A 15,102-nucleotide genomic window follows, 5' to 3' on the forward strand; every position below is an offset into this window, starting at 1 on the left:
TGTCCTGAGCACAGCATTGGTTGAAGGACACATTAAACCAGCCAAGATACACACTAAGATCACCATTTGCCTGCATCTTTAGCTATTCTGTTATTTTTTACACAGGTAAGATGGTTGAAGACTTCTGGGGGCCATCTAAGAAGCTTCTAGGTGATATGAAGTTCCTTGAGAGCCTCAAAACATTCAACAAGGACAACATACCTGCCGCTAACATCAAGAAAATCAGAGAAAAGTTTATAGACAACCCAGATTTTCAGCCTTCAGTAATCAAAAGCGTGTCTTCTGCCTGCGAGGGCCTTTGCAAATGGGTGCGTGCCATGGAAGTGTACGAGCGTGTGGCGAAGATTGTTGCTCCCAAGAAGGAGAAATTAAAAGAAGCAGAAGAAGAGCTAGCTGTCCAGATGCAGATGTTAGCCGTAAAACGTGCCGAGCTGAAGGAGGTGGAGGATCGTCTGCAGGCGTTGAATGACACGTTCGAAGGGATGATACAGAAGAAAAAAGACCTAGAAGCAAACATCGAGCTCTGTTCCCAGAAGCTAATACGAGCTGAAAAACTAATCGGTGGGCTGGGAGGAGAAAAGGACAGATGGACGGAGGCCGCGCGACTCCTCGGCATTAAATACACCGACTTGACCGGCGATGTGCTTTTGTCCTCGGCTACAGTGTCGTATCTTGGCGCATTCACCGTCGACTATCGTGTGGAGTGTCAGCGAAAGTGGCACGAGCTTTGCAATGAGAAGAAGGTGCCATGTTCTAAGGACTTCACACTTAGCAACACTCTTGGAAACCAGGTGTTGATCCGATCATGGCAGATCTCTGGATTACCCGTGGACTCATTTTCCATCGACAACGGAATCATCGTCTCGAACTCTCGCCGCTGGCCACTCATGATCGACCCTCAGGGCCAAGCCAACAAGTGGATAAAAAACATGAACAAAGCCAACAAACTCTCCGTCATCAAGCTCTCAGATAGCAACTACATCCGTACCCTCGAGAACGCCATTCAGTTTGGCACACCAGTCCTCCTGGAGAACGTCGGCGAGGAGTTGGATGCAGTTTTAGAGCCGGTTCTCCTGAAACAGACCTTTAAGCAGCAGGGCGTTGAATATATGAAACTGGGCGAGAATACTGTGGAATATTCAAGCGACTTCCGGTTCTACATAACAACAGGGTTGAGGAATCCGCATTACTTGCCGGAGGTGGCGGTCAAAGTGTGTCTTTTGAACTTCATGATCACACCGTTGGGTCTCGAAGATCAGCTTCTGGGGATTGTCGCTGCCAAAGAGAAACCAGAACTTGAGGAGAAGAAAAATCAGCTGATTCTCGAAAGTGCAGCCAATAATAAACAGCTAAAGGAGATTGAGAACAAAATCCTGGAGGTTCTTTCTTCTTCTGAAGGGAACATCCTAGAGGATGAGACTGCCATTAGGGTTCTCTCATCATCTAAAGTGCTGTCAGAAGAGATATCCGAGAAGCAGAAGATCGCAAGCGTGACTGAAAATGAGATTGATGAAACTCGAATGGGTTACCGGCCGGTTGCAGAACACTCGTCCATTCTGTTCTTCTGCATCTCAGATTTGGCGAACATCGATCCCATGTACCAATACTCTCTCACGTGGTTCATCAACCTGTACCTGCACTCCATTGCTCACAGCACACCTAGCGATGACCTACAGATCCGCATAGCCAACATCCTGGATCACTTCACCCTGCGCGTTTACTATAACGTGTGTCGCTCTCTGTTCGAGAAGGACAAGCTGCTGTTCTCCCTGCTTTTGACCGTTGGAATCATGCAGGGAAAAGGTCAGGTTGACGACCTCGTCTGGCGCTTCCTTCTCACAGGAGGCATCGCTCTGGAAAACCCATTCCCCAACCCAGCCCCGGAGTGGCTTTCAGACAAATCATGGTCTGAAATAGTCCGGGCTTCCCAACTTCCCCGTCTTGAAGGATTGTTTGAGCATGTGCAGGAGAACATTGTGCAATGGAAGCAGATTTATGACTCTGGTCATCCGCAGGACGAGGAGTTACCTGGGAAGTGGTGCGAAGTAGTGGGCATGGAGCGCATGGTGGTGCTGCGCTGCTTCAGACCGGATAAACTTGTGTTGGCGGTACAGCAGTTTATTGTGGACAATATGGGCCGCGCGTACATCGAGCCGCCGACCTTCGACCTGGCAGAAAGCTACAGTGACTCCAACTGCTGTTCGCCACTCATCTTTGTCCTCTCTCCAGGATCAGACCCTACTGCAGGTAAAACAGTAAAACATGTTTTTGGGCTTTTTAATAATATATTATTGTTCCTTCTGATATACAACAGTAGTTATTTTGTTTTGAAAATTTAATATACTTTTACAGTTTTTATTAATATTTTAAATCAGTTTTTGTTTATAAACATTTTAATTTAATTTTAGTTAAATTAGTTAGTTTTTAGTTAGTTTTGTTATTTTTATTTATTTTTTTATGTGTCTATATAGATTTAATTAATTTTTATCTCAGTTTTAGTTTTAGTACTTCAAGTTAAACTAAATGAAAATGAGAAAAAGGATAAACATGGTTTGTTCCAACCATGTGTTTTTATTATAATATTATAAGAAATAGAATCACAGTGTATGACTGTTTCAGCGCAGATATAAACATTTACAATTAAATGTTCTTTCCCTCTTTATCTTACCCAGGACTACTGAAGTTTGCAGATGACTTGGGCATGGGCGGCAGTAAAACCCAAACAATCTCTCTCGGTCAAGGTCAAGGTCCAGTAGCTGAGCAGCTGATCAAGGCAGCGCTGACCGACGGCAGCTGGGTCGTACTGCAGAACTGTCATCTCGCAACCAGCTGGATGCCAACCTTGGAGAAGATTTGCGAGGAGGTCATCACACCTGAAAACACACACACCAGCTTCAGGTAGAAACAATGCTTGTTTACGTTACATCTAAAAAAAATTATCAAAATCAAAAAGTTTCAAAATAATCATGACTGAAGTGGTCAGTTTTAAAGCAATTCACACACAATTTCAACATGAAGTGAAATACAAAGGATATATTTAGTCTCAAAATCAAAATAAATATAAATAAAGAAATTATATTTTTCATAAAGCGTGCTTTATGATAATTTAAGATTTCAGCATTGTGGCATTATTTTAATGACAATTAAGCATGTTTCCCCCCAAATTCTCATTATTATAATATAGTTATGCAAATCATCCTACAAAATGATTTTAAAATCAGCTTAAAAATAGATGTAGTAAAATAAATACTACCAATATGTAATTAAATAATTAATTATTATAAATAAGATTAATCAATAGTATATGAATTTTTCATTACATTAATTAAAATGAGATTAAAATAAAGCAAAAAAAGAAAATATTTTTCTGTGGTAATCAACATTTTTTCAAATATTATTTATTATTTTTCTTTTGGTTTGTGGGACAAAAAATGTCCCAATTACTTACCCAATATCCTAACCCCAAACTCTTTGTGTTTTAGGTTGTGGTTGACCAGTCAACCATCTGATAAGTTTCCAGTGAGTGTTTTGCAGAATGGGGTGAAGATGACGAATGAGCCTCCCAAAGGACTAAGGGCAAATTTACTGCGATCTTACATCAGCGATCCCATCTCAGACCCCGCCTTCTTCAACAGCTCCGCTAAGCAGGAAATCTGGCAGAAGCTACTGTTCGGTCTTTGCTTCTTCCACGCTCTGGTACAGGAGAGGAGAACGTTCGGCCCACTCGGTCAGATATGTATCTGTAATGCAGTTTGCTTTCCTGTCTGTAATCCTTCATTTGATTCAGCCTCCATCTCTAGAGGACAAGCTGCTGTGATACTCTGGCATACTATCATCAATCTACCTGATCTAATCTTTTCTAAACACGTATTACACAACCACAATCGAATGGCAGTTTAATAAGATGAGGCAGCTATAGGTTCATAGTTTGATTCCCCTGAAAACTATAAACACTATTATAAAAGCAAGCTTGTCTAATGTTCTGGATATTATTAGGAAGAGTGATAATCCAACAATCAAATAAATACACTACAATACAATGCAAGTTTTATTTCTATAGCACATTTATAACAACTGCTGTTGATCAAAGTGCTTTCCAGCATAATTAGTGCAACAAAAACAATTACAACAGTAGTATTGCATACATAATATTGTATTTACGAAAAATTAAGCCTAAAGGGCACATATACAATGAAAATAAAATAGGTCCAAGTATAGAACCCTGTGGCACACCACTATGTAATGTAGCTGATGTAGAACACAAATTTCCAATGCAAACTGAAAATGATCTATCCTTCAAATATGATTTAAACCAGTCTAAGGCGGTACCCCAAAAATAAAAACATCCACCAAAAAAAAAAAAAAAGTAATTGGAAAAAAATGAAAAATTATTGTCAAACTTTTGCTCCCAAAAACATTTAACAAGCTTACCAAAACAAATGTGATGTTTCAAACTACATGCTCTTCATCAGACTCTTTTGGTGAGCTCATTAAATGTTTTTGGGAGCCACAGTGTTGACTCTTTTGTATTTTGTAAGACTTATTTACTGATTCATATCTTCTAAAGGGGGATTCATTCTGAAATTTAATATGTGTGTTCAATCCTCTCTTTTCATCTTTCTCTGCAGGATGGAATATTCCATATGAGTTTAATGAGTCTGACTTACGAATCAGCATTCGTCAGATCCAGATGTTCCTGGACGAGTATGAGGAGGTTCCGCTTGAGGCCCTCACGTACCTGACAGGTGATTAAGCTAACAACCATGCAGACAGCCCTAGTAAACACATAGCAGTGTGTTAACAGCCACTCAGAACCACTTAGTAATTACATAGCAACACCCTAGCATTATGGTGGTGAGTTTTGTATAGGCAAACACCACTCTTTTCCTCAGAAAATGTAAAAATCTAGTTCTTTAAATTATTTGTAATACAAACCCATCTTAGCATCTACAGTATTTGATGAAATATAGTTTCATTGTCACACTTGAGGTCACGTTGGCTCATGTTCTTTGTAGGAGAGTGTAATTATGGTGGGAGGGTGACTGACGATAAGGACCGGAGGCTGCTGATGTCCCTCCTCTCCATCTTCTACAGCTGGGAGCTCATCGAACAGGACAAGTATCGTGTGTGTGAGGGAGATCTGTACTATGTGCCGTCACACGCTCCCTACCAGGTACACACGCAAAAAGAAATCAATTCTGAAAAGCAGCTCTAAAAAGACAATTGTGTCATTGTTCAGCTGAAGTCAGTTTATTATGCAAAAGAGAAGCATAAACTATAAACTATACTGATTTTACTGATGCTTAATGGAATAGTTCATCCAGAAATTAAGTCATATGATGCATTGCGTAAGTCAAAACATTAAAACGTGCTGAATTGTGATCATTTATGAGACATGCGAAAACCATGATGCATATTGAAGCTTCATGTTTGTGGCAGTGAATTATTTTAGTTAATTAAAACTAAAAGTGTTAAAAAAAAATCATTATATGAAATAAAATGTAAAAAAAAACTTTATTTTAGTTGATATTCAGTTACTTGGCATTTCTTGTGTTTGTCAAGTTTAAGTTGAAAATTTTTAAAACTCAAAATAAAAATAAAAATGTAATATTTTAAAATTAAAATAAAAAAACAACAAAATTACTAAGTGTAAATAAAAATGAAAATGGAAAATCAAATGCATTTTATAATAAACTTTATTAATAAAAAATAATTAATAAAAACTATATAGACATATGACAAAAATTACAGCAAAAAAATAATTAAAATGACAAAAACAACAAAATTACTAAAATTGTAAATAAAAATTAAAATGAAAACGGAAAATGTAATACATTTAATATTAAACTTTATTAATAGAATAATAATTAAAAACTATGTAGACATGGCAAAAATTCCAACAAAACAAAAACTAATTAAAATGACCAAAACAACTAAATTACTAAAATTGTAAATAAAAATTAAAATGAAAATGGAAAATTGACTACATTTAATAAACTTTATTAATAAAAAAATGATAAAAACTATATAGACATGGCAAAAATTCCAACAAATCAAAAACTAATTAAAATGACAAGAACAACAAAATTACTAAAACTGTAAGTAAAAATTAAAATGAAAATGGAAAATTCTAAATATTAATAAAAACAGTATATTAAGGATACTAAAATAACACTGGCTTGTGGGTATGTGATTTGAGAGCTACAGAAGATGAATCTCTTTTATATGTAGAGTTATGTGGACTACATCCGCAACCTGCCCATCAGTGCTGAACCTGAGGTCTTCGGCCTCCACAGCAATGCTAACATCACCAAGGATAACCAGGAGACCAATCAGCTGTTAGATGGAGTGCTGCTGACTCTACCAAGACAAACTAGCAGCGGAGCCAAATCTCCACAGGTGGGAGGATGCAGATGGTAAATGACAAATGATTGACAGTTTTGTGTACCTGGTCTTTCTGTCAATGCATTTGTCTGTGTCCACACAGGAAGTGGTAGACGAGCTGGCCGAAGGAATGCTGGCCAAGCTTCCCTGTGATTTTGACTTTGAGATGGTGACCAATAAATACCCACTCCTGTATGAGGAATCGATGAACACCGTCTTGCGCCAGGAACTCATTCGCTTCAACAGGTACCGGACATATTCGTCACCTACATTGATTTACATACATCATAACATTCCTCCTCAAACAATGCCAAGGTTTGATTCCCAGGAAATGTATGATCAAGTCTATACCTCGAATGCAATATACGTTTATTTGGATAAAAGCGTCTACCAAATGCATGAATGTAAATTTACAGGCTGTCAAAGGTGGTGCGTAGCAGCCTGTTAAACACCCAGAAGGCACTTCGGGGACAGGTTGTGATGTCAGCCGAGCTGGAGAACGTCTTCAACAGTCTTCTCGTTGGGAAAGTGCCGGCCATGTGGGCCGCAAAGTCCTACCCTTCCCTGAAACCCCTCGGAAGCTACGTGTCTGACTTCCTTGCCAGGCTGCAGTTTCTACAGGTGAGCGAGTACCTATGAAAAATAAAACACTGGAGGGGGAAGAGGTAAATATGTGCAAGGCGACACAATGCTGTTTTGTAGTGTGTACTAGATGTAATGAGGAGACTAGGTCAGCCAATGTGTGCTCTGAGATTATTAAAACAAGTTATGCACTACCTTTAGCACTAGTCACCAAGCTGTTTCTAATATTTCAGCCATCTTTTTGTGTGTGCTTTAGGACTGGATTGATAACGGCCCTCCGTCTGTGTTCTGGATATCTGCGTTCTATTTCACTCAGTCGTTCCTCACTGGTGTGTCTCAGAACTTCGCTCGCAAATACACCATCCCCATCGACTACATCGGCTTTGAGTTTGAGGTTTGTGTGCCAATGACAGAGTAAAGAAACTGAGAGCGTATTAAAAAGGGGGTGATCTGTATGGAAGCTTGTTTTAGCTACTGAATAAAAAATAAAAAAGGTAATTGACTTTTCGTCTCACAATTCTGACTTTTTTTCTTGCAATTGCGAGTTTATATCTCGCAATTTTGACTTCTTTTTCCAGAATTACATGATATAAACTCGCAATTGGATGCTATGAAGTCAGAATTGCATGATTAAAAAGTCTCAATTGCATGTTATAAAGTCAGAATTGAGATATTCTGACATTATAACTCGCGATTGTCAGAACTGTGTGATAAAAAGTCACAATTAGTCCGGAAACAGGCTTCCATAGATCTGTTTTATAAACAATCTTAAACTCAGTATTTTTGGTATATTCAGCAGCAAACACACGTGATTGGTGTTGTTACACTAACGCTACCGTTCAGAAGTCTGAAGTCTGTAAGATTCTTTTCAGTTTTTGAAAATAGTCTTTTATGCACAACAAGGCTTAATTTATTTCATTAAAAATACAGTAAAAACGGCAATATTACAAAATATTAACACAATTTAAAATGGCTAATTTCTATTTCAATATATAGTAAAATATAATTTATTCCTGTGATCAAAGCTGTATTTTCAGCATCATTACTCCAGTCTTCAGTGTCACATGATCCTTCAGAAATCATTATAATATGCTGATTTGCTGCTCAAGAAACAGTTGTGCTGCTTAATTTTTATTGTAAACGTGATCATTTTTTTGGATACATTGATACTTTGAAAGAACAGCCTTTATTTGAAATAGGAACATTATAAATGTCTTTTCTGTAACTTTTGAGCAGTTTAATGAGTCCTTGCTGATTGAAAGTATAAATTTATATTAAAAAAATAAAACGACCCCTAACTTATGAACAGTAGAGTAGATCATAATGCGTATCTCTTTTAGGTCTGTACGCAGGAAACTCACATGGAGGAGAAGCCGGAGGATGGCGCATACGTCCGTGGGTTTTTCCTAGAGGGAGCGCGCTGGGATCGAGAGCACATGGTTATCGGTGAGTCTGTTCCTAAAGTTCTGTTCGACCCGCTGCCCATAATCTGGCTGAAGCCTGGAGAGAGCGCAACCTTCCTGCACGAGAGCGTTTACATCTGTCCCGTGTACAAGACCAGCGCCAGGCGTGGGACTCTTTCCACCACCGGTCACTCCACCAACTACGTGCTGTCCATCGAGCTGCCCTCGGACAAGCCACAGAAACACTGGATCAACCGCGGGGTCGCCTGCCTGTGCCAGCTGGATAACTGAGCGTATCCACAACAGATTGTGTTTTACATTTTAACATGCCAAACATGTCAAAACCCGAAAAAAATACAGCACAGATTAGCATATTGTGGTTACATTTAATATAACTGAATGGAGTAATAAAACAAAATGGCTTAAAGCACTATTGTGTAATTCTTTAGACGTTAAAATCAGCATGTAAACAAAATAGACAAATCTTGTTTTTATGGAATATTTAAGTATTTATTATAAATGAATTCATCTGTGCACATTATTATTTTTAATTCACGTCTCGTAATCTTGAATCAAAATAACTTTCCTCTCCCTCTTGAAGCGACTTCTCCGATGATGAGGGCGGGGCAACCTGTCACTCACGAGATTCACCAACAGCAAACCACAACCATCCAATCAATTCCTCACAGACAAAATCAAGCCCCGCCCTACATTTGTTCTTGTTTGAGAAGCCGTTTCACTCAGATATACCTCACAATAGGGAAAAGTCTTCAGTTTCATGGTGACTTTAACATAACTTCTGTGCAGAAATCATTTCTAATGTAAACTCTAAAGTTTAATGAATGATGAGAAATAAACTAATAGAAATGCAGCTAGATACTTTGAATGCAACATTACCTGAGAACTTTATGACAACAAAATAAATACACCTTTTAACATGAATCAAAACAGCTCACGTTAACACTCATCATGCTTTACACTGGCAGTGAGGGTAATATGTTTTAAGCTATAAACAACATGAACCAGCAAACTTTATAATGTTCCCTGATGCTTTTCAACACGATGTCCTACACAGTTTAAGATCATTACAGTGAAGTCTGTTAGTGTCAGGTATCGTCATGTGACTGTAGGTACACAGGTTTGGCTTGTTTCCTCAGTCTCTGCTGAGCTCGCAGCTTTCTACCTTTCTGAGTGGCGAGACCCATCGGTGGAAGATACGTCTGAGAGAAAAGATTTGACGTATTAGTGTGTAAATCTCACAAAAACTGCCAGGAAACATTTCAAAGTCATATCTCACTCCAAATTTGAAGGATCAGTTCACTTTCAAATGAAAATTAGCCCAAGCTTTACTCACCCTCAAGCCATCCTAGGAGTATATGACATGCTCCTTTCAGATGAACACTGAGAAATATTAATAAACATCCTGATGTTTCCAAGCTTTATAATGGCAGTGAACGAGGATCAACAAGTATGAGCTGAAGAAAGTGCATCCATCCACATCCTATACCGCCTTCTGTATTCGACTTATGAAGAAAGTGTAAAACTCTTGCAGTTCAAAAAGCCTACGCTACGTCCTACACCTTCCCTATTCAACTTACGGAAAAAAGTTTAACTGACACAACGCCAGTTTACACTTTCTTCGTAACTTGAATACAGAAGGCGGTCTGGCGGAAGCTAGATATTTTACTTCATAACTTGTTAAATATGGATATTTTTTTACACAAACGCATCGCTTCTCTTCAGAAGGATTTTATTAACACTTTCTTCAGCTCATACTCGTGACCCCAGTTCACTGCCATTATAAAGCTCAGATGCATCAGGATATTTATTAATATAACTCAGATTGTGTTCATCAGAAAGAAGAAAGTCATATACGCACGTCCTGATGTTGCTGAGTTAGATGCGTTCCTGGGTTAACATATTTTGTTGATCCTGGAACAACATTCCAGTCTGAAAATTTAGTCTTAACCCTATTCCTAAGCCTAAACCTAACCCTACCCATAGGTTATCCCAAAAATCAGAGGGAAATGATAGATGAATAACACTGATGTAGAAGCACCAATTCATGATTTTAAGCCTAAACTTGACATAATCTGTAATATTGTCCCTCAAATCTGATTGGTTGATTTGAATGTTGTTCCAGGATCAACAAAAATGTTGACCCAGGAACATGCTGAACTCAGCAAAATCAGGTTATGCCTTATGCACACCTAGGATGGCTTGAGAGTGAGTAAAGCTTGGGCTAATTTTCATTTGAAAGTGAACTAATCCTTTAAAACCTAAAGAAATATGAAGTAAATATTTCTCCAAATGTGCACACTTTTGGACTAAATGCCCTTATTCTATTTGAAATAACAGTAAGTACTGATTGATTTTGCACTCCTGACTTAAATGAAGAAATGAATGTCACATGTAACTGTAACACACTTGTAATGTAACTTTTTTAAAATCATAAATAGTGGTTATAAGTACAAACCTAAATCTTTCTAAACTACCGAGAACATGACCAAGTCATATTTTACCCCAAATGAAAAAGAAAGACAACAAAACCTTTTTAGGATCAATAAATCTTTGCATAAAAAATATTATACATTAATATGTACACTTGTACAATGCAATTAATATATATGATTTTCATTATTGTATTACACTAATGATGATATTGAGGGGTTTTCTTTGCATTAAAGTAATGAAAATGTGGGTGTATATATATAAAGATATTTCTTCATGAGATCACTTCTATTCACAAATATAGCAATATTTTTATTATTAGCTCTTATGTGGATATACTTACTGGTCTGGGATAGGGGTTCCTATAATGCAGTCCTGCCATAAAAAACAAAATAAAATCACCTGTTATTTGATAACACCCAAAAATGTCTGTAAAATGCCATTAATTATTTCTCAGCTCATAAATGAAGCATTTGATATAATATACAGACCGATCTCTATCCGAGCTTCACACTCTTCAATGCATCTCTGGATTGATTCTGGATCTGTTATCTATGACAGGGAGCAGATATCAGAAAACATGCTGTGGATACGAGATGTCTAACAGGTCCTCAGGTGATGTGAGGTCAGTCCACACCTGCTGGTTCTGTCTGAAGAGGGTTCGGGCCTCCTGAGCGATATATTTCCGCTCGGTGTCAGTGTCCTGTGGAAGAGCAGACTGAGCCTTCCAACTGCGTGCAATGCGCAGGACCCTCCTGTAGAGAGACAGCACTTCTGAGCGAGACATCCGGACCACCTGTGAACATGAGCAGACAACAATACTATACGTGTTAGAAGAACTTGACATTATACTGTATAATAATGACAGTACATTATTACTTCACCTTTGAAATAGCTCTACAATTCCCAAAGGATTTTTCTATTTTCTTCATATTCATGTTCATGTTTCAGTTTGCCCTTTCTCTTAATATTTTTATCTGATCTAATAATTTTAATGGAAAATATATATGAAATTAGAAAAGAATGAAAAATAGAAGTATTTTTTTTACTTTTACTTTTAGACATTTAGTTCTAAATATATATATATATATATATATATATATATGGTGTCAAACTATTAATCGCGATAAAAGTTAAAAATTAAAGTTTGTTTACATAATGTGTGTACTGTGTATATTTATTATGTATATATAATAATGTATATATTTAAAAACATTTAATATGTAATATAAAATATATATAAATATAAATTATATAAATATAAATTGTATAAATGTAAATATTTCTTAAGTATATACAACATGTATGTATGTGTGTGTATGTATATATACATAATAAATATACACAATACAGGCTATGTAAACAAAATTATTTTGGATGGGATTATCATTTCACAGCACTAATATATATATAGAAAGAGAGAGAGAAGATATAAGGCATGATATGTATGTATGTATATGTATATATATATACATACATATATTATAATTTGACAGCACTATATATATATATATATATATATATACATACACACATATAGAGAGAGAAGATATAAGGTATGATATGTGTGTGTGTGTGTGTGTATATATATATATATATAATTATATTCAATTATGTGTGTGTGTGTGTGTGTCTATATATATATATATATATTCATCATTGTTATTTCTAATGCTAATTAACATTTAAAATGTTATATATATATATATACACACACACACACATTTACATACCTTATATCTTCTCTCTATATATGTGTGTATATATATATTTATATATAGTTAATTATCATGCATATGTTGAAATAATCATTATTATTCAGAATAAAATAAAACGCGCACAAAAAAATGTTACACAAACACAAATCTGAAGCATGACCTCTATGTACAGTTAGGTAAACAGGATATCTGTCAATCAGAGATCTGCAGGGTTTGAAACATCCTTGACATACATTATAATTGCTACAGTCTTCCGCTTTATTCATTAAGAATCTAGCTGCTCATTATCTCCGCTTCCTGATGAAATAAATATTACCTATGATCAATACAGCTTATGTGAACATCTCCGCACTTCCGCACCGTCCACGTGTTTGCGAGGAATGACGTATCGAACTGCGCGGAGTTTTGTTTCAAACTAGTCCGGGACGCTCCCATGTTACGCACTCGCATATGTGTGATGTTCGCGCAAGCTACGTCTGCGTCGCTTTTACGCATACTCCTTCGAACCCAAACAAAAAGAGAAACTGCGATCAATCAGCGGCTGATTCGCGTTTCTTTGGTTCCGTGCGGCCGTATCGAGTCCATTAGGATCATCTCCGACCCCCCAACACCGGTCCAGAGGAGTGAAAGCTGGTAAAGGTGGTGGTTTAACCGGAGCCTGTCCGGATCAGCGCAGGTTCGGTTCGGGTTCAGGTTCGAGTCTGTAGGAAGTGATGCGGGGGGGAATGTCAACTACGATCATCTAATGACCCAAAGAGCATCAGAAGCACACAAAGAGAAGCCCTTTCTCTGCATTTTCACAGATATTCAGAACCGATCCGGTTCGGCTGGAGGGTGGGATTAGCTTTAGCTTTAGCATGACAGCAGGGATGCGCTGATTCTGACCCGTTTCATCATCTTTCCTCAGGTAAATCAACACAAAACACCTTCAGTTCAGATCTCTGCTGTGTTTCTGTTCAGATTCTACACATTATATAGTTCAAATGAAGTTTGGTGTGTATAATCGAACCACACTTATCTGAAGCTAACCAGCTAAGCTGCTAACATGAGATCAGCTCTTTAAAAGACTTTAACTGTCATATCGAGTGTTTATTACTCACATACAGTCATATATGAATAAATCAGAACTATTAGTATAATTATAGAGCTTGTTTAGAGACGATATGTGTGTATTTGCTGTATAGATGGACAGTTAATCACCATTTTAAAGGAAAAGTTTCACATTTATTCTGATAGAGACTCTTGGCTGTGGCTCAAATCTAGTGAGCTACTAACCTAGACAGCATCAAACATCGCTTATGATGACTAAAAATACATTAATAGATGCCCCAAAAATTATGTATGTGTATTTTAGATGCTTAGACTGCTGTCTAGGTAGACAGAATCTGTGTAAGCATCTGTCTGTATAATACATGACTGAGATTGTGAGAGGAATGGACCATTTAATATCATTAAACTGACATTAAACCTGAGTTATCTTCAGTAACAAAGAAGTACCATGGTTTTACTGTGTTTTACAGTGGTTTAACCATGATATTCTTTCATAAGTACCTTTATGAAGTACCGCAGGGCTTTCAGACTGAGGTCCAGAAAAAGTAAATGTAATTTTGAATGTATTAATTTTTAAATAAATAATCAAAATAATATATATATAAATTATATAAATGAATACAAAAATACATTTAAATAATTAAGAATTTGATAAGTAAAATATTTAAATAAGTAAAAATACATTAAAATAATTAAAATATTAAAACTTTGATTAAACAAAGAAACATAAATAAAATGAGATTTAAATGAATAAAAATTGAGTAAATAAAAATAAATCTAAAGTATTATAATGAGTAGAATAATAATATAGCTTAATAGAAACTAGATATTTTCCAAATAATATTTTATAATGTTATTTTTTTCACAGTATGAATTTGCTTTTTCTTCAAGAAACTATATAGATGGCTTTTAAATGTTAGTGTGGGGGTCTGTGGCATCTAAAAGATTGAAAACCTATTGGTGTGCTATTAGTGTGTTTTTGGTATATGGAGTATGTTGGAGCAGCATGTAAATACTTTGGTAAATAAATATGCTAAACATACAGTGTCCTAAAGTACGCCAGTAAATATCCAATTGACCCTTCGCCGGGAGTTTGATTGACAGGCGATCTAACCAGTCATAACGCCGAATCCACCATTTTGTCCGACAAAGCAGTCAGGAGTTAGAAGATTAACCTCGGTGGACTTGAACTTGAAAAATGGTGTGTACTGACGTTTTTCAGCATTTGAAACAACATTCCTTCTGATGTTCATTCATGTTTATTTGATGTTATAAATGAACTAGAAGGAAGAGATGATCGATTCACAAGCCGCTTGAGCTGAGGCGCTACAGCGATCTGTCACGACACATTAAAAAGCCACAAAACGGTTTTTATTGTTCGAATTTCTTAAAAAATACACCATTTGAAAGCCGGGACTGTTTAATATCATAAATAACCTGCTCTGTCTTGTCTGTCGACGTGTTGTCAGTGTCATCTTTGCTCCGTGATGTATTTTTGACTCTGTGTGGCGTGA

The 15,102-nt window shown here is 36.8% G+C and overlaps 3 protein-coding genes across 4 annotated transcripts in view; 2 read left to right on the forward strand and 1 right to left on the reverse strand.

Moving 5' to 3' along the window:
- The window catches only part of dnah3 (dynein axonemal heavy chain 3), a 47,934-nt gene extending 39,274 nt beyond the window's left edge, over positions 1-8,660 (forward strand). Inside the window, 10 exon segments of the mRNA XM_048175563.1 lie at positions 106-2,247; positions 2,673-2,898; positions 3,483-3,727; positions 4,629-4,745; positions 5,016-5,173; positions 6,232-6,399; positions 6,488-6,630; positions 6,801-7,005; positions 7,223-7,360; positions 8,307-8,660. Of these exon segments, the coding sequence (XP_048031520.1) occupies positions 106-2,247; positions 2,673-2,898; positions 3,483-3,727; positions 4,629-4,745; positions 5,016-5,173; positions 6,232-6,399; positions 6,488-6,630; positions 6,801-7,005; positions 7,223-7,360; positions 8,307-8,660 (3,896 nt within the window).
- A 194-nt stretch (positions 8,661-8,854) lies between these two features.
- On the reverse strand, positions 8,855-12,988 carry lyrm1 (LYR motif containing 1). Of its 2 annotated transcripts, none has more exons than XM_048173865.1 (5): positions 12,855-12,988; positions 11,458-11,616; positions 11,312-11,372; positions 11,164-11,195; positions 8,855-9,589 (listed from the first exon to the last, which is right to left on the reverse strand). In XM_048173865.1, the coding sequence occupies exons 2-5, from the start codon at positions 11,605-11,607 to the stop codon at positions 9,476-9,478; spliced, it is 357 nt and encodes a 118-aa protein (XP_048029822.1). In that variant the 5' UTR covers positions 11,608-11,616; positions 12,855-12,988; the 3' UTR covers positions 8,855-9,475. The 2 variants fall into 2 exon arrangements, with proteins under 2 accessions (XP_048029822.1, XP_048029821.1); XM_048173864.1 differs by lacking the exon at positions 12,855-12,988 and adding an exon at positions 12,772-12,831.
- Positions 12,989-13,307: 319 nt separating this feature from the next.
- The window catches only part of dcun1d3 (defective in cullin neddylation 1 domain containing 3), a 22,253-nt gene continuing 20,458 nt past the window's right edge, over positions 13,308-15,102 (forward strand). The window contains exon 1 of the mRNA XM_048173855.1: positions 13,308-13,445. The gene's annotated coding sequence lies outside the window, so the exon portion shown is untranslated. The remainder of the gene's footprint in view (positions 13,446-15,102) is intronic.

Source organism: Megalobrama amblycephala, linkage group LG22, assembly GCF_018812025.1.
Source record: "Megalobrama amblycephala isolate DHTTF-2021 linkage group LG22, ASM1881202v1, whole genome shotgun sequence".
Lineage (NCBI taxonomy): Eukaryota > Metazoa > Chordata > Actinopteri > Cypriniformes > Xenocyprididae > Megalobrama > Megalobrama amblycephala.